General features: G+C 33.7%; 1 protein-coding gene and 2 pseudogenes across 4 annotated transcripts; all 3 read left to right on the top strand.

Moving 5' to 3' along the window:
- The first annotated feature begins 6976 nt into the window (after nucleotides 1-6976).
- Nucleotides 6977-12463, top strand: LOC25483138 (E3 ubiquitin-protein ligase RZFP34). 4 transcript variants are annotated; one of them, XM_024775472.2, is made up of 14 exons: nucleotides 6983-7086; nucleotides 8102-8414; nucleotides 8511-8724; nucleotides 8801-9029; nucleotides 9114-9201; nucleotides 9372-9431; nucleotides 9556-9588; nucleotides 10142-10219; nucleotides 10379-10422; nucleotides 10833-10873; nucleotides 10975-11057; nucleotides 11361-11452; nucleotides 11539-11650; nucleotides 12019-12463. In XM_024775472.2, exons 4-14 carry the CDS (start codon nucleotides 8866-8868, stop codon nucleotides 12127-12129), a joined length of 906 nt encoding a protein of 301 aa, XP_024631240.1. In that variant the 5' UTR covers nucleotides 6983-7086; nucleotides 8102-8414; nucleotides 8511-8724; nucleotides 8801-8865; the 3' UTR covers nucleotides 12130-12463. The 4 variants fall into 4 exon arrangements, with proteins under 4 accessions (XP_024631245.1, XP_024631240.1, XP_024631229.1 ...); XM_039834789.1 differs by lacking the exon at nucleotides 6983-7086 and adding an exon at nucleotides 7120-8025; XM_024775461.2 differs by lacking the exon at nucleotides 6983-7086 and having other exon boundaries at nucleotides 7119-8414; nucleotides 8511-8735.
- A 1336-nt stretch (nucleotides 12464-13799) lies between these two features.
- LOC25483137 (jasmonoyl--L-amino acid synthetase GH3.5-like) lies at nucleotides 13800-16317 on the top strand (annotated as a pseudogene).
- A 354-nt stretch (nucleotides 16318-16671) lies between these two features.
- On the top strand, nucleotides 16672-19479 carry LOC25483136 (putative vesicle-associated membrane protein 726; annotated as a pseudogene).
- The last annotated feature ends 718 nt before the right edge of the window (nucleotides 19480-20197 follow it).

The following is a 20197-nucleotide window of genomic DNA, read 5'->3' as shown; positions in this document are numbered from 1 at the left end:
CTAAAACTTTCATGTTTACACCAAAGGCCAAATCAAAACAGAAATAGGTGAAAAAGACGCAAGAACGCGAAACAGGGGATGTTGGAACTGGCAATTTCGCTTCTTGAGAAGCTTCTAGCCTGCTTCTGAAGGAGGCTTCTGAAGGGTGCTTCTGAAGTGTGCTTCTGGCCTGTTCGCTTACAGCTTTTCTAAAAAGTATGTTTTTCACCATTTCGCGCGTAAAATGCAAACCGTTAATCGGATTTTGATGCCGTTTTCACCTACACGATCCTGACACTTGACTCTAACATAATCTATAAAAATTTCATGTTTCAACCATCCCAAAAGTCATTTTCCAAAACCTCACATAATCACTTATTGGCGAAAACACTTAAACATCGACATTTCACACGAAAAACCCGTTTTCTCTCAAACGACTCAACTAACATAACCATAACATGAAAACAGAAATTCTCACAAGTTCAATTCATCCAACAATAACAAAATTTCAGTCAACAACCATATATATATCAAAAAGTTCATTTTGGTCCTTCACATGAACACTTAACTCAACTTCACCAATTTCACAAAACCACCAACAACAATTTATTTCTCATCATCAATCCACAATTAAGTATACCCAAATCATAATTCACTTACAATAGCATCAGTTGACAATAACCACATCAATGGAATATGAATCACATCTCATTTCAATCAAAACATATCAAATTTCATCAATTAAGCATAATTTCATAACTTAACATTTATACATACTTTGAAACATGTAATTTCACCCATAAACATACCATAATCATCAATTCATGCACAAGAAAATAGCATCACAGCAAGAGCACGAATTTAACAACAATTGTTCATCAACCCATTTTCATACAACATGAGAAAATGCAAAGATTATACATGATTATGATAATAACTAACCCCCTTACCTTTGAAGATGATTATTCCTAACCCTTGCTTCAATTCAGCTCCTAGGTCACCCCAATTGATTCCTCAAGCTTTCCCTTCAACACTCTTGTTCTTCTCTTCACCTCTTTCTCTCTCTAGGAAAATGTTTTGTGAAGTGAATGAAAGATATTTTCTATGACAACCCTAATGTTATCTCCCTTAATGGGCTCAACTCAAAATTCTAATGGGCCTAACCCATCCTAACACAATTCAAAAGTTTCTATACACTCCACGGTAATTACTAACAACGGTAAAATATAACGAACGGTCACTAACGGTAAAACTAATCACTACACTAGTAACTTAGTAAAATAAGGGTTCTCACTAAATATTAAAATGATTCTCACCAAAATTACCATTTTACCCTTATCCGCCAAATGACCAAAATACCCCTCTAATACGGTAATCCATGTAAATGCACCCAATGACAATTAAATACACACAAGCACAAATAATCACACACAAACACATAATAAAAGTAATTAAAATAAATCTAGCTAAAAATCGGGCTGTTACACATGGGAGTTGGTACAGTACATGGACCACACAATCCCTCAAAGTATGGGCATGAAGATGCATAATTCACTTTATCTCTCCTGCATCAGTCCCTATGCAAATTTGGGAAAACAACTTTCTGATGTATGTGGAAAAGCCACTACTTTTAGATATTGCCCATAAAATCATATGAAACACATATGATGTGCCCAAAAATTCATGTGTTCGTTCATACATGATGAACCAGATGAATATCATGATGAACCCATATGAAGATCATCATGAACACAACAACATTCTGAAGTTCATCGTTGATCAGAATGTTTACCCAGAATTTCAAGTAAAAGCTTGTGGGGCCCAAGACACATGGCATAACACCATTGGACACCCTACAACGGCTATATGAGCCCAAAAACTCTATAAATAGAGATCAAAGACTCAACATTACTTGCACCATTGCAAAGCATATAAGAAAACATCTGAAATGTGTTTGAAGCTTTAGCATTTCGAATTGATCATCACTGGACATTTTCATTGTCTCTTGAAGTGTAAATCAATTCTTTCTTATCTTGTTAAAGCTAAGTTTCCCTCCATTTCGAATTGATCATCACTGGACATTTTTAATGTCTCTTGTAGTGTAAATCAATTCTTTCTTATCTTGTTAAAGATAAGTTCTCTTCCTTTATTCTCTTGTCTGATTTTAATCATTCAAACTCCAAACATCTTCAACCTCAATCTCACATCACCAATAAACATAGAGTTTGAAGATGAATACCAACTTTGATGACTGTTATTGCCCATACACCCACCAACCATCATTTCGGATTCAACCTGAACACCAAAGCTTGAAGAAATTTTGGGGATTTTTGGATTTGGAATTCAATAAAAAAAAAAATTAGGTTTTGAAGTTTTTAGAATTGGGGAAGAATGTTGTCATCAATTAATTGAAGAAGTTTTGAGGATTTTGAACTCTAGATGACAAATTGTAAAATTAAGGTTCCAATTTTATAAATTTGGGGAAGAAAGAGTCGTTATATAACGACCATTTTTCTGCAAACGTGGGTTATAATTTTCTACAAATCAATCAATTTGGTCCTTAAATTTTTTGTCACTATTTACGTTAGAAGTTAACAGGTCACTATTTCTTCAAATTATCTCCCTCAGAGTTATGTGGAAATCCCTTAAAAAAAAAATACACCTAAAAATAGTACTGACAAAATATAACAAAATAAGACACGTACTAGACTAAAATAGGATCAAATTAAATACTTTAATATCGTTGTCCCCGTAGGGAGCGGTTATGGTGTATAAGGAAATCCTTATGCACCGTGCATAAATCCCAGCCTATTAACCAGTAATCCAACATATTTGCTTCCTACACCCCCAAGCGAAACCAAATGAAACAACACTACAACCGCGGAAATCATCATTTTAGTTTAATGATGATTTCAGAGTGTTGATTTGGTTTAATGACAGTGACAAATGTCCTTATTATAGTATGTTTTGTATAAAATTATGCTAAAACCATTTTGCTGTGGAAATGGTTTCTGTGAGGTGTACTCCAAAATCATTAGATGTACTTAATGGTTTCCAGCAGGTGAAAAAAACTAAGGACCTAGAGCTATTGCCATCATTCAGTTTTGGACTGATACAGTTGGAGGAGGAGGAAATAAATGGTTTCTGTGAGTTGTACTCCAAAACCATTAGATGTACTTAATGGTTTCCAACAGTTTTCTAGCCATAAATCCCTCTAACATCGCAGAGATTTCGAATCCAGTAACAACTTCAGATCTGAAACCGTGAACACAAACAATAACATATAGCAATCAACACAGCGTCACTGGATCGAGGAAGAAGAAGAAAATGCGAGGGAAGAAGAGGAGCGAACCGGCTCAACAACAAGTGAAGCAAAGAAAATTTCGTTTGTGTTTTAATCTTTAGATCTACTCATTCTCGTTGTGTTTTTGCACAATCCGAGTTCGAATTTGACTTTAAAACGAAAATGGATGTTGAAAAATGAATTTAGTTTTTAAGAAGGGTGAGTTTGGTTTTCCGGCACGGCGCCGCCGCCGCCTTTGGCCGGCGACCACCGCCTCTGGTCGGCGACCACCGCGCTGGAATCATCATGTGTGGCCGGAAGAGATAAAGACTCATCTGAGTTCTTCGTTTTCTTTTCCAGAATGTTGAAAATTGTAGAGAGAGGGAGAGTTTTATGTTTTAGTGAGAGAAATGTTTGAAGCAAATGAAGTTTGATTTGGTGTAGTTTGAGAAGCCTAGGATTATTACACGTGTACACTAGATCTGATGGTTGTGAAGTGTTTATGCACGGTGCATAAGGATTTCCTTATGCACCATAACTTTTGCCGTCCCCGTAAGCTTAACTCAGTTGGTAAGGACAATGCATAATATATGCAATGTGTGAGGTTCGAACCCCGACACCACAAAAAAAAACTTTAATATCGTAAATTAACAATTTTTCTCGGTATAGGAACTAAAATTAAACAAAATATATTACTTGTCTACAAAAAAGTGTTATATCACCTTTGTTTTTTTTTTTTTTTTTTTTGTAGTGGGCGGGTTCGAACCCCGACCTTATATATATTATGCATTTGTCTCTACCGACTGAGCTAAGCTTACGAGGACTATATCACCTTTGTTTGATGGAACGAATATGTACTCGAATATTATTCCCATTGAAAAATTAAATGAATCCATTAGTCAATACAGTTGTTGTCGGTCTTAGACAAAAGAAACGTTGATTTTGATATAGGAGAATATATATATTGGATGATTAAGTAACAATTGTGAATGTAAACCCAAAGTGAAGCTATTAAAATGAGTCATAAGACATTTTCGAAAATGTGTATTTTGAAATAAAATTTCAAAAGGCAATTTCACCAAAAATAAAGTAAAACTTCAAAGAGCAACACCTTGAGCGGATATTGTATCGACACCACTTGTGTACCATTAAACTACCAATGTTATATAATATTGACCAATGAAAGTGTGCCACATTGAATGGTCTAAAGAAGAAAGAGAAAAAAATATGCATGTGAAGTGCTATGTGACACACCTTCATTGGTCAATGTTATATAACATTGATATCCCAGTGGTACACAAGTCGTGTCCGATATTGTAGCTTCACATTGTAATGTCTATTTTGCAGGTGCTTTTACGTCTATTATAACATACCTACAAGTGCTTTCGTTTTGTTTCCAACAATCCTAATATGAAGTAGTCATCTTAAATTCGAATGTAATTTAAGGTCGAAGGAGGGAGTATCTATGAATTGAAAATAAAGATTAATAATGAAACCAACAAACTATAAGAAGAATTTAAGCCTGAAGGTGTGTAAATGAACTCTTGGATGTGAGTAGATTTGTTTTTTATATATATATTTTTTAATGATTTTTTTCGACGTCATTCTACTATTGGTCATTTCGCCTCTTTCAGATACACCAATGAGTCATTGCAAAATCAAGAAGTTGTTTGCAATGTAAGGATTCTAATAACTAAAAGGATAGAGTCACAAAGTAAAAATCATTCGCGATTCCCAGTTTCTCTTGTATAATATGCCATAGACCTATTGCACTACAAACTTGCTCTAATCTTGCACATGCGAAAAAGACATGTCAATTGTTCTCATATGAGCTATCACATTGAGCACATCGATCACTACAATGGACACCACGAGTTTGAAGCATATGTCTCGTGGGTAGGCATCCTTTAATTGCCCTCCATAAAAAATACCTTTAGTTTTTGCGTAATTAAAAGTCTCCAAATTTTCATTCAATTACCTTCCACTCTTAGTTCACTGTTGTCAACCAGACTTTCTATGGTAGAGTGATATGCCGATCTAACCGTGTAGTCTCCACGTGTTGTAAATTCCAACATCGTTTATCTTCTTCCATCTCATCCATGATTGACATGGCAAGAATATTATCAACATCTTTCTCATTAAACAACTCATTGATAACGTCTGTTTTCCACTCACTATTGTTTTTCTCCATTAAATAACTTACCATCATGTTTTTCATCCCCGTCGGTACGACACTTGTCGCATAGGCTCTCACGTCGTCTCTAATCCATGGGTCATAGCATGCTCTTATATGCGAACCATCTCCCACTCTCCATCTGAGACCTCCTTTGACTACTATCTGTGAAGCATGTATACTACTTCAGACATAACTCAGGTTGTGACCCAGTTTCACTAGCTTTGAACACTTTCGCAACTATAGTATTATAATTGGTTTCTAATCTCCAAACTTATTTCCCTAACATTGCCAAATTGAATCAATGAAAACTTCGAAAACCAATACCACCATATTCTTTCCTGGTTGTCTATCTCTCCCACCTTAACCGATTGATACTATTCCTAATATGTCGATTCGAGCCCCACCAAAATGAATTCAACCTTTTTTTAACCTTCTCACCTAAAATTGTTGGGAGTAGAAATGGACTCTTGGAAAAGTTATTTTTATCCATACAGAGGTAGAGTTCAACGATTTTCAACCTGCTCTAACTCTAGTTTATTTTTATTTTTTATTTCTTATACATACATTTTCAACATTTTTTATGAGTAAATAGTCAATTTCCCCCTCTGAAATTGTAAGTTTCATCAATTACCCCCCTGAAATTAACAAAACTTCAATTACACCCCTGAAATTTCACAACGTTAGTCAATTTACCCCCTCCGTCAAATTTTTCTGTTAGTGAACATGATGTTTTGCAAATACCCCCCCTGAAGTTTTGTACTTATGTGCAAAATGCCCCCCAAACTTAAAAATTTATATTATTTTTTTCTTAAAAACAAACAATTAATAGTTAAATATTAAAGCTAACTATCAATTTTGGAGTTTGGAAAAACTACATATATATATATACATCAAATTAGGGAAAAATGTGTATTTTTAAAGTGACAATAATAGTTATTTCTAATAGACAAATTTTATTTTTAGAGGTTTATAAACAAATTAATAATCATATTTAATTTATATTTTCTCCTTCACCATCTTAGTCTTTTAACTCCTCCAACTTCTTCAACAATTTGCTCAAACCATTTAAACTACACAACCTCCAATATTAATCCACAAATCATCCCATTATTGTCACTTTAAAAAATACATATTTTTCCCCATTTTGGAGCCTATTTTGATGTATATATGCATGTAGTTTTTCCAAATTCCAAAATTAATAGTTATTTTTAATATTTAACTATTAATTGTTTGTTTTTAAGAAAAAAATAATATAAATTTTTAAGTTTGGGGGGCATTTTGCACATAAGTGCAAAACTTCAGGGGAAGTATTTGCAAAACGTCATGTTCACTAACAGAAAAATTTGACGGAGGGGGTAAATTGACTAACGTTGTGAAATTTCAGGGGGGTAATTGAAGTTTTGTTAATTTCAGGGGATAATTGATGAAACTTACAATTTCAGGAGGGAAATTGACCATTTACTCCATTTTTTATCCTTTTAATACAAAAGTCATTTTTTAATTCCATTTTTAGTTTCTTATAAATATCTCCTATAAATAACTCCGAAATTCGGCTTTCAATATCGATGATCAACAATTTCAAAAGCACACAAGCGCGGTCCTTGAAGATAGATTGATCGGAGGGGCTCCCAACATCAATTCAATCTCCGTTTGTTCATTTTCACTCTCTCCATTTTCCTTGTCAAATCGTTTTTATATTTATTTATTTATTTCTTCTTCTTTTGCATTCATTCATTATTCTTTAGATTATACGTTCTTTGTGAACTGTCTTCTATTTTTACCTGTTTGTTTTTTTGTTTTTGTTTGTTCGTTTTGCTCTTGTGTTTCTCGGATTAGGCGTGTCCCGTCCGTAACCAACTATTATTACATTTTCTCAAATTATTATTGGCATGGACGTGTCCGTGTCTGAGTCTGTGCTTCATAGTTTTTTGTCTTTAATTTTGTTCATTGCTTAGGTTTTAACCCTTTAATAGAACTGCTGGTTCAACTGGTTTAACCCCAGTCGAATCATATTAAAATTGAGGTTTTAAGTTGTTGCGGTTGAGTATTCATAATTGTAATTAGGAGACATCAAAAACCTTCCCGTTACCATGGTTTTTGCAAAACTTCTGTCAAGCTATGATTCAAATCGGTTCCTATAACAGACCTCTAGTGACTGATTATATTATACGAAAGAGAAAAATGGTTTGTGTTTTGAAGTAATTACATATTTGTACGCAATTGTTCCAGTTACATAGCTGAATGACCTTAGGGAAATACTGTTGATTGATATTTGAGAGCGAAACTTTTAGGGGACTCAAGGGAGATGAAGGATTATATCAGTTTAGGTAGGAAAGTCTTTTGCAGGGCATCCAAAGTGAAATTACCCAGTTGCAGATGCTTACGTTGGAAATACGCGACTCTGTAATTTGAGGGAGTATTGATCAAACGAGTACCGGCAATTTACTTTCAGATTTGGATCCATCTCCAACTGCACGAAGCAAATTTTTTCCTCCTTTTAATGCCTTGCCCGTCTGTATTTCTGCAGTTGCATCAAGCTAGCTGTATCTTTTTGTCTATGCTGTCTTATTTTTTTCTAGCTTGGATTGTAAGTTTGGAGCCAACTTTGATGTTGTTGGAGCTTCCTATGGGTGGAATATTCATTTTGTTTCTTTGTCTGACAGCTAGAAGAATGGCTTTGATACAAGTTTGGCTCGCATACAATCACTCTCTTGTATTAGCTCCATTTTTTCCTTCCCACTTCCAACAGTTTTTTTGTCTTTGTTGGAAGACAACCCTGCTGAAAATCTTCCTGTTTAACCTCAATTTGGCAGTGAACATAGTTCACCTTCAAATGACTTAGTTATTAGTAAGAAAAGTGTTATAAGTTTACTCCCAAGGGAATCTATCGCGGTGAAGACTATATTGGGGTGATTATATATAAGGTTTTGGTAAGTTTCGGTTTCTGAAGAGGTCAATGCTGAACAACACTTTATGGTAGGTTCGCCCTTTGCGGATAATAAAATCAACACAAATACTATATTTTATTATCCGAGATGCATTTGATTGAGTGATTTATTGCTTTCAAAATAGGTTGGAATTTCTTTTGGTTGACATGTATCTGGGAGTTCTTCAAGGAATCAAGTGATCATTCAATGCTTATTGTAATTTATGGAGTTCTTGTGTATACACTTGTTTTGTTGTGTTCCTCTCTTGGAGTAGTGGTGATTGGAGCTTCATAATACCATTTTGTGTTGCTGATTACAATTGGTCTGCGGCAGTATACAAGAGATCAACAATGCATTTGGTGTTTACCTGGTCTGTGACTAAATATGCCTTGTAGAAGTTTTAGGATTATTTCTAATTTTTTTTCCTACATGCAGGTCCTTAAGCTTACTGCCCTGCTTCTAGATATAGTTGATAATCTTATTTGAGGATACCTTGTATCATGGGTGAGGTGGCAGCGTTGCACTCTGAAAGCAATGACACAAAACATACGACCAAAGAAGACGTTAATCCTCCAAAATCAAATCTGGAATCCTTGCCTGGAGAAGAATCAAGTGAATCTATAAACACAAATGATCTGCAAGATAAAGGATATATGGAATATGGGTAATTTCTTTTTCATATGCTTCTTTCTGGTTTTCAAATTGTTGCATTTTCTGCTCCTTTTATAAAATTAGTCTTTATTTGCAGATGCCAACACTACCGGAGAAGGTGCCGAATCAGGGCTCCTTGTTGCAATGAGATTTTTGATTGCCGCCATTGTCACAATGATGCGAAAGTGAGTAAATGCGTTACCTATTTTGCATAAGAGTAATATGTTTTATATCATTCAGCCAGTCTCATTACTTAATTTTTATAACTTCAGAATCTACTATGACGATCAATTCTTGTGTTGTGATATTTTTAAATTTTTGGGGAACTTATTTTTATTATCATACTTTTGTACAGAATGGTATCAATGTAGATTATAAACATAGACACGAAATGCCCCGACACCAAGTCAAACAGGTATTCTTATTACCTTGGGGACGTCCTTAATTGAAATATCCACAAATTTTTGCACCTTTTCCAGTTATTTCATAAACAAGGTACTCCTTAATTCTAATAGAATAATTTTGTGCACTTTATTCAGGTGATATGTTCACTTTGTGCAACTGAACAAGAGGTGAGTTAGATTTCTTCAATATCTTAGTTATTTTGTTGTTGTTATATACTGATATTGAATTTATAAAGGAGGATGTAAATATTAGTTCGAGATATGTTGAATCTTTATTTTCTGTAACTAAGAAACAATTTCTCTGCCTATGATTATATACTTTTTTTTTGGTAATTTAAGAGCATAGTAACATAAAAGGGAATAGAATACATCCCCACTAGGTTGGCACACCTTATAGACTCTAATTCCATGCCTAGTGCTCCCTATGATTATATACATATAAGCACATGCATAAAGAAAATAAAATGGTGCATCTGTTAAGCTTATTACTGTCTGGAAGTTATTCCAGATGTTTTGCGCTACGGTAGTTTCACAAATGTTGTCTAAAATATTAACCATAGCACGAGACTGTATGCTGCTTGAAACTGTTTGATAAGTCCAATCTTTGTTTTTCTCAATGAATCATCTATTATGATATCTGAAATTTTTATCATATACAAACAATCTTCTTTGAACGTCTAAAGCTAAGCTATTTTCTTGTGCTGCTTTTTCCTACTTTCAGGTTCAGCCAAATTGTATTAACTGTGGTGTTTGTATGGGCAAGTACTTCTGTGAGACATGCAAGCTCTTTGACGATGATGTGAGTATTAATCTTAGGAATGAGTTTCCTTTTTGTTCTGATGTTGCATATATATTTTTATTTTATTCTGTCTTTTAAATTTAAATGATTGTTTGTCGTAAGCATAGACCAGCGAGTCTATAACTAGTGTACTATCCCTTTCCTTTTTATTTGATGCAGATATCTAAGCAGCAGTACCATTGTAATGGCTGTGGAATTTGTAGGTATGAATTGATAATCTGGTTTCCTAAGTCTGGAACATAACAAATTGCATCATTATTAGGGATGGTAACATGTTTTAATGCGGGATCACTTTGTTTCATTTTGTTTTTCAATCTATTTAGTTATGAAATTTACATGCCACTTCAGCACCACCCCCCCTCCGATCCCATAAAATATTTGTCATTTGCATGTCAACTAAACTAGCCTAGAACTCAACTTTACCCTGTTTTTAGGGTTTTTTTTTCTTTTGGAAAAATAAAAATTCAATGCCATATTTGTACTTACTATTTTGTTCATTCTTTTTAACTATTTGCATTTAACTCTGATCTCATTTTTACTCTCTGTGCTTTTCCTTTTGCCTTGCCTTTGTCTTAATACTCAAACCGATTGATTTTGATATATTTTTGCACAGAACTGGTGGCCAGGAGTCTTTCTTCCATTGTAATAAGTGTGGTAAGTGATATCATTTTTTCCCTATGTGTTTTGCTAGTCTACTACTAAGTAGCAATGTCAGAATTTAAAATTTACTACTTGTTTGACATTCATGATTATAGGTTGTTGCCTCTCAACTCAGGTGGAAAACAATCACCCCTGTGTGGAAGGAGCAATGCATCGTGATTGCCCCGTGTGTTACGAGGTAACATTTACAATTTTCTTCCTGGTTTAGAAACAGCCTAGGTAAACTTCTCAACAAGTACTTATGAGAAAAGAGATGCTAAAAGAGTCCTGTAATAGTTATGAATATATTTCACAGTTCTACTGCTCATAAGAATTATTATATCCAGTAAAAAAAATTATTGTATCAGTGAAGAAGTCTAAATATTTCAATTAAGAAGTTTATATACGCTAGAGTTATTTTAAATTGGATCTCATATATCACTATGACTGCTTTTTATATTTCTGGAGGCTGATTTACGCATGTCGAAATTGATGATTGCAGTATATATTTGAATCAACAAAAGAAATTGTTGTTATGCCGTGCGGACATACAATCCATAAAAGTTGTATAGATGAAATGAGAGAACATCACCGGTGAGTGCTCACAAAGCTCCTAGTCTCTTTACTTCTCCATCCCTTTCTGAATATTGTTCTTATTCTTGTATTTGATTGTATACCAGGTATACATGCCCTCTATGTTCGAAGTCGTTCTGTGATATGTCAAGGGTTTGGGAGAGATTGGACATCGAGATTGCTGCTACTCCAATGCCTGAGCAATACCAAAATAAAATGGTCAGTTCTCCTCTTTTCCTTACTGTTGATTATTTATACTATGAGTATGTTCAATGCTCGTACGCAGAATAAGTAATTGTTATATTTTGCGCGATATGCACATGTATGTATGTATTGGATAGAACACTAAGAAATAGGTATTTATTTTTGTTCTGTTGGTTCCTTAATTTTTTGCAATTGCAACCAGTCATTCATATCAAGTATAGCTAGATGTTTGTATTATTCATGTCTTATTGTTGCTTTGGAGGTGTATATAGATTCATAGACCCATTTTCCTTCTCCTTCAATATGCATTTAGAGGCAGCTATTTATTGTTTGTTTTATTGGCATTTTAAATTCATGGCGTCTGATTGTGTTACCCGTAACAGGTTTGGATCCTATGCAATGACTGCGGAAACACTGGTAATGTTCGGTTCCATTTTGTGGCTCTCAAATGCCTCAACTGCAACTCCTATAACACACGACAGACGAGAGGCTGAGCAAGTGGCATTTATGATTGAAAGTTCCATTTCATCTCGCTTAATTTGGTGCGAAGGCAGCTGCACTCAATGCCGTTCTCTCTTTTGACTACAAGGATTGCGAATTTCAACCCCGCTTAGACACAATGGAATAATATGATTGTTCATTTTGATTTATCATCTATATTTATTTTGTTTAAGTTTAGTTTGGAGGTGGAACACTAGATCCATCTAATTCTTCTTTTTTCTTTTTTCTTCGCCTTTGATCATTAATTTCGTGTTCCCGTCCGTGTTCAGATTTTCAATTTCCGAAACTTGTATTTGCATTCAGACACAATGGAATAGTGATTCTTCATTTTGATTTATCATTTATCTCTTCATTTTGATTTATCATTTATCTCGCACCGAAGTTTAGTTTAGTTTGGAGGTAACACTTTGATAAAAAAAGATTTGTTCTTTTCTATTGTAGGAACTAATGTGAGTCTATTTACACTTGAGGTGTTAGCTTAGTGGTAAGAGCTTGCATTGTAACCTCAAGGTATTAAGTTCAAATCCTCATGAGACTGTAAAATGTTCATTTGTACCACTAATTAATATAAAAAATGTGAGCCTATTTTGGAGCTAAAATATGTTTGGCCACTACAAGTTCTGTAATATATGTCACCAATTTACGTTCCATATGTTTGCGGATTAGTTTGTCAACCGGTGCAAATATAAGGAATGGCATATATTAATTTTCAAATATTACTTTTTAGCGCATAGTTAGACAATGCATTATAATATATGGGACGAATCTCGGACACCCCATCTATTCACTTTAAAAGTAAATTCTAACCACTATTCTATTTAACATAAAAAATATCTCATTATGTTAATGAAGGTTGACAAAGATCTCATTATTAACATAACGAGATTTTTTTTTTATGTCAAATAGACTAATGGACACAATTCACTTTTCAAAAAGTGAATTCTGACCACTAGTCAAATTGACAAAACAAAGATCTCATTATGTTGATGAAGGTTGACTCAGTTGATAAGGAGTTACTTTATCCGTAAGGCTGTGGGTTCAACTTTCGCTGCTAATGTAAAGACCTCTTTAATGAGTAATATTTAAGCATTTCTACAAGCGCTCTTTGAGTTTTGAAGGACCCTGATGAGACCTTGAAGCTCACATAACCTAAAATTAAAATTTGGATTAGAAAAACAAGAGTTAGATCTAGTTATAGTATAATAAATGATAGATATAAAATATTTGAATATAAAATTCATATGTATCATGTGCAACTTGTTTTGGGTGAGATGAAACTATACATCAAACCAAGAGGAATTGTTAATAAAATAGACACCCATATGGCATGAGAATAAAAAAAAGGAAAATGCTATGAAATTAAATCAACAGTTATGTTATATTGACAACCAAAGTTGTCACCACACCGTATGTATATACGATAGATTCCATTTTTCCAACTTTTCATGTATCTTGGGATGCGGGCTTTAGAAACAAAGAGTGTACATGACCCAAAAAAAATGGTATAAGTTGTTCATGAGTTGTCATATTTTGGATGTACATATATCACTTCTCTTAAATAAATAATAGAATGGATGAAAAATATGTATATAGTATTGTATGCTTTATGTGTGACATCTCTATTTCAGTTGAATATATTTTGGATTACTTCTTAAATTTTTGGATTTTGGATTTTGTGCTGTTGTTGATGGGCCATGATGATATATTAAAGAAAATGGACAAGTTTATAGAAGAATTTGAGGAAGTGAGTACAGATGCAGCAAGGGTTCAAAGAGTAACACTGAAACGAATTTTGGAGGATAATGCATTAGCAGAATATTTGCAAAATTTGGGTCTTAATGGAAGAACTGATCCTGAGAGTTTCAAGTTATGTGTTCCACTTGTTACACACAAAGATTTGGAACCAGTATCAACAGAATTATTGATGGTGATGCTTCTTCTTTTCTCACTACAAAACCTGTCACAGCTATGTCTTTAAGGTACACTATTGTTCCTCTTGTTTGTTTATTTTTCTTCATCTATGGTAAGGTATTTAAGAATTTACCTCTAAATAAAGTAGTAAGCCGATAAAAAATATAGAACATTGCGCAAATTATTTTTATTGAGAGGTCTATGTATTCTTATTATGTGAAAATCGTTGGATCAAATCAAATGGCATATATCCGGAACACTCGTATTGAATTTGAACAATTGCACTGGAAGACTTTTATAAGTCTTCGAACGATATTCTTGCAATTCTGGCACAACTCAAGGGAAGCCGAAATATGTATCATGGAATGATGAATTGAAACATCAGTGCAAATACATCAAACCTCTTTTACCTACATGAGCAGGTTCTCGATTTCATTTCTTATCTTTATTTATAAAAAACAATAGTTGGATCGTTATTTTGTTATATTCTCTTCTGACATATATAATTCAATTGTGTAGAGAGTTTCCTATGATGAAAAATGGGAAGGCTTTACACTTTATATATGGCAGCAAACAGTTCAAAACAAGAGGGGGTCTCGTAGCTACGACTATTACAGGTAACATGTTTCGTAATCCATGTTATAAGCATGCAGTAAAGGAACTTAAAAATACAATATTGCAGCCCAGATGAAGTGGTATTTTGTTCCGATTTTTTTCAATCATTATATTGTCATCTATTAAGTGGACTGATTTACCGCGAGGACGTTCAATCTGTGTCTTCACCATTTGCTCATAATGTAGTCCAAGCTTTCAGAACCTTTGAACAAGTGTGGGAAGAGCTTTGTAGCGATATAAGAGAAGGGGTTCTAACTAGCAGAATCACGGTTCCATCTATTCGAATGGTTATGCAGGGGAACTGCCTCTAGTGACTTCTATCTACGGAGCTTCTGAAGGGTTCATAGCTGCAAATGTTAACCCTAAACTTCCCCCTGAATTTGCAACTTATGCCGTGTTTCCTCAAAATGGATACTTTGAGTTCATTCCTCTCACTCAGCTTAACAACGATGGTACTTTCCTTTGTGCTGATCCTCAGCCAATGGGACTCACTGAGGTGAAGGTTGGTAAAGAATATGAAATTGTTGTGACCAATTCAGCAGGTAAGTACTAGAATATTATCAAATTGATTTACTTTGTTTTTGAATTTTTACAGCTTAATGATAATGTGTTTGAGAAATGTGTCTTTTGAAAAATGTGTAAAGAAACACATTCCATTAAAACTAATAGGAGGACTTGGGAGTATCATTTGTATTGATCGTTTACCACATCGATAAAGTGATGATATGATTCAATTAACTAACTTGGTTATATAATTTTAGGTTTATACCGATATAGGCTAGGGGACGTGGTAAAAGTTATGGGATTCCATAACTCAACTCCAAAACTCAAGTTCATTCGCAGGAGTAGTATTTTACGGAGCATTAACATTGACAAGAATACTGAGAAGGATTTACAATTAGCAGTGGAAGCATCGTCTAAATTATTAGCAGAAGAGAAACTGGAAGTCGTTGAATTCACAAGCCATGTCGATTTATCTAAAGAGCCCGGGCACTATGTAATATTCTGGGAAATCAACGGGGAAGCAAGCGAACAAGTGTTGATTATATTGAATGTTGCAACTGTTTGGATAAGTCTTTCATCGATGCAGGATACACTAGTTCTCGTAAATTCAACACTATCGGGGCCTTAGAACTCCGAGTTGTTAGGAAAGGAACATTTCAAAAGATTCTTGATCATTACTTGGGATTAGGAACATCTGTTAGTCAGTATAACACACCAAGATGTGTAGGTTCTGCACACAACATTGTTTTGCAACTCTTGAATGAGAATGTTGTCAAGAACCATCTTAGCACTGCTTTCAGTTGAAAAATATTTGGGTATTCCCATCCCGCGGGGATGAGAAATCAAATCTCATCCCGTCCCCGACGGATTCGGGTATTCCCACCCAATCCCCATCCATGATTTTTTTTTTTGGATAAAAATAAAAGTATTTTGCAGCCCCGGACACAATGTTGTAATTCATTATATCCAGCAAAGAGATGATGACAATCGATGACTATGGTGAAGGAGAAGAGAGAGACCGAGAATGTGAGACATGAAAGAAGAAAAGAGAACTATGATTAGTGAATTAGACTTAGGAGGGAAATAGTTGGGAAGACTGATTTTCCTTTCAAAATTAAAAAACTATAAAATATTTCTATTATTAATCAAAAGGGTGATTGAAATATATTATATTGCCACATATCATGTTATACTTCAATTTTTTATTTATTTTAAATATAAAATGTATGACAACAAATAAATTTAGTCATCTAAGTTCAAAAATAAAATAAAATAAAATAAATTTAGTCATCTATAACCCTCTCTTTAAAACCCTAAAAAATACAACCTCCAAATATACCCTGAAAATGTATACACATTTCATTTTAAGCAAAGTGTGATGTATTAATAATAACATGCTAAATTATTTTTGCTTCATAAAATTTAGGAGACATTACAAAATATGTATGAAAATTAAAAAACTCTTAACTTTTAGCTATAAAAATTAATTTCCTATTTATTAGTATCAAACATACTATTTTAAGACAAAACCAATGTAATGGTAATCCCGCATGTTACTCAAGACAAGAAAAACTCCTTCAACCCAAATCAATCATTTATTTCTCTCCTCATACTTAATTACTTGCATTTTCATCTCTTACTCTTTCAACCCCCTTCTCTTTATTCTTTGCACATTTTGCAATTTGTTTTGGTGTTTGGAGATGGGGCAACAAACTTTGATCTATAGCTTTGTGGCTCGTGGGACCATGATTCTTGCTGAGTACACAGAATTTTCTGGAAATTTTTCCACCATTGCCTCTCAATGTTTGCAAAAGCTTCCTTCTTCTAATAACAGATTCACCTACAATTGTGATGGCCACACTTTCAATTACCTTGTTGATAATGGCTTCAGTGAGTTATCAATGCATATTTTTTTTTCTTCTGGTGGTGGTCGGGGTTTGAACCCAGACCTTGCATATATTATGAGTGCATCTTTGAAATTTGCATAATTTATTTTTCATAATTTATATAATTTTGTGATGATTGATTATATTCTATGGAGTTTTTTTTTTAATATAGATCTTGGATTTTTTTTAAGGGTCCTGCTAACCGGTGCCCCCGGGGCACTGGTTAAGCATACCATAAAATAGAATTATTACCATAAAAGAAAACTGTTTTTGACATTATTATAAATTAATTACACAATTTCAATGCATTAACTACTATATAATTTCCTTTTTTATACCCTTAACCAGTGCCCCGGAGGCACCGGTTAGCATTTCCCTTTTTTTTAATATGAATTATAAGGGTGAAAGAGTTTATTCATGCACTATAATACTTGATCCATTCATCTCTAATGTAGCTTACTATTTTTGTTATGCAATGTTGCTGAAAAATCACAATTCAAAAGAATTTTTTTTCTAGTTTTATTTATTTAATTGTTTTTTAATAAAACCAACATGAGACTTGTATCTAGAAAACAACACAATACATATGAAAGCATGTAATGCATCGGTTTTTAACTCACATAACGTGTAGGATTTGGATCCTCCCCTATAATGCAGCCGTGCAGCAAATTCTTAGTTTTTTTTTCTCTCACTAAAAATGAATTTGCTGCATTTTACATGTGGGAGAGATGATTCAAATTCTATTTTGGTAGGATATAGTCACGGAAGAATGAGATTATCGATCTTTATTTAACGATAATTAACGATTTTGAAAATTTAACTGAGAAAGTGGATGAAATTTGGCATAAGTTTATTCGTTCTGGATTTTGTAGCTTACTGCGTCGTGGCGGTTGAATCTGCTGGTAGACAAATTCCTATTGCTTTTCTTGAGCGTGTCAAGGAAGAATTCAGCAAAAAATATGGTGGTGGCAAAGCTGCAACTGCTTCAGCTCGTAGCCTCAACAAAGAATATGGGTACCTCATTTTTCTATTGAAATTTTGATAATTTATGCATTTTTGTTTACAAAATTTTGTATGCAAACGTAGTATCTATAAAAAGTTTTATTTTAAACTAGTTTCATCTAATTACTTGCTGTGAATCGTTTAAGGGTAATGAGAGATATAGCGAGAGACATGATCACGAAATGATCACGACATGCAACCATGCATGGCAGTGGGGCCCCACTAACTTTCATATACTCACTTTTTATATTTCTTTGACAAATCCAATGGCTGCATTCTTTCAGGATGATTTCATTGTGCGTTGCCTCGCGATTAATAGCATCGCCCATCGTTTAATTAGATGATTTTATATTTCCATATAATTGTTATCATAGTAAAATTTATGCATGATTAAATAGTAAAAATATAGAAACTTTAACAATGCCCTCGATTGTACATTTTTTTTTACTATGCAACAAATAATAATTTACTAATGCACTATGCATGAAAATCTATAGGCCTAAATTAAAGCAGCAAATGCAATATTGTGTTGATCATCCTGAAGAGATTAACAAGCTCGCCAAAGTGAAGGCTCAAGTTTCTGAAGTTAAGGGTGTTATGATGGAGAACATTGAAAAGGCAAGACCTTCAAAATTACCATTGCATAGAGTTCTAATTGAAAGAGTTACTTTAATTAATCACCATAAATTTAAATAGGTTCTTGACCGTGGAGAAAAGATTGAGATGCTAGTGGATAAGACTGATAACCTTCGATCACAGGTTAGTATCATATGTGTACTTGCAAAAATACAATAATAGAATCTAGGGTTTAGACTGTTTATCCGATTCTTTGAGAATGCTCTCAAGAAGGGTATTTATAGCCCTACGTGGGCTTCTATTTCGGTGACTTAAGCCCTAAGCAGCTTGGGCCCTAAGTCACTCTAGAGCATACTAGATGTCTCTAGAGCATACTAGACTGTTTATCCGATTCTTTGAGAATGCTCTCAAGAAGGATATTTATAGGCCTTCGTGGGCTTGTATTTTGGTGACTTAAGCCTCAAGCAGCTTGGGCCCTAAGTCACTCTAGAACATTTTAAAAGCTTGTTAAAACGGCGTTGTTAGGGCTTCAGGAGCCCTCCAAGAGGGCGCCTGAGCCCTTCTGGAGGGCATATGTGTCCTTAAAGATATATTGACGGTCCAATATGAAATATTTCATTAATCATGTTTCATTTGTACATGCACTTGACATAGTTGTATCATGTTGCAGGCACAAGATTTTAGAACACAAGGAACAAAGATGAAAAGAAAGATGTGGATTCAAAATATGAAGATCAAATTGATTGCCGTTGGTATCATCTTTGTTATTGTTTTAATGATTTTTATGTCAATATGTCGTGGCTTCAGTTGCCTACATTAGTTTATTTTCCTTTGATCTATTGTACAAGATTTCATCAGTAACATTTGTTTGTAATTGTTCTTAATCTCATTAAAATATTTTAGTTGATTCTATATGGTTCAATTAAGTACTATATATGTCTAATTTTGTTTAAAATGCCAAAAAGAAGCCAAAATTAGTAGCAAAAGAATGTACCATCTAGAGCAATGGACTAATTTTTTTTTTTTTTTAAGGTTAATAGTGTTTTACCTCCCCTGTGATATACGTTATTTTTAGATTTACCCTCTGTAAAAATTATGTTTTGGTTTTCGTCCTTGTAAAATTATTTTTTTCAGAATATCCTCTAATGGGCCATTTTTAGAATTCTTTTCCATAAATTTTGGTTTTTGAATGGCCTATTAGGGAGTATTCTGAAGAAAAAAAATTATACAAGGAAAAAAACCAAAACAAAATTTTTACAAGGGGTAAACCTGAAAATGACCTATATTAAAGGGAATAAAACACTATTAGCCTTTTTTATTAACATTATATTTATATAACCGGAAGCTGATGACAAAATTAGGGATACTTTATCACTTAATTTGACTTTTGTGGAAATTTTATCTAATTGCATTAATGCTTTTATTTGTCAATCCTTTTGCTTATTTAATCTTTAAAAAAATAGAAAGAAAAAGTTACATATTGTTTTTTTGTGGACTTTCGTTGCTGCTATTGCTTATCCAAGATGAGATCTGAAATAAATTAAATGTACGTATATAGCAAATTGCA

The sequence above is a fragment of the Medicago truncatula genome, chromosome 1, assembly GCF_003473485.1.
Source record: "Medicago truncatula cultivar Jemalong A17 chromosome 1, MtrunA17r5.0-ANR, whole genome shotgun sequence".
NCBI classification, from domain to species: Eukaryota; Viridiplantae; Streptophyta; class Magnoliopsida; order Fabales; family Fabaceae; genus Medicago; species Medicago truncatula.
Note: the sequence above shows the minus strand (reverse complement) of the source record. Positions and strands in the feature narration are given on the sequence as shown.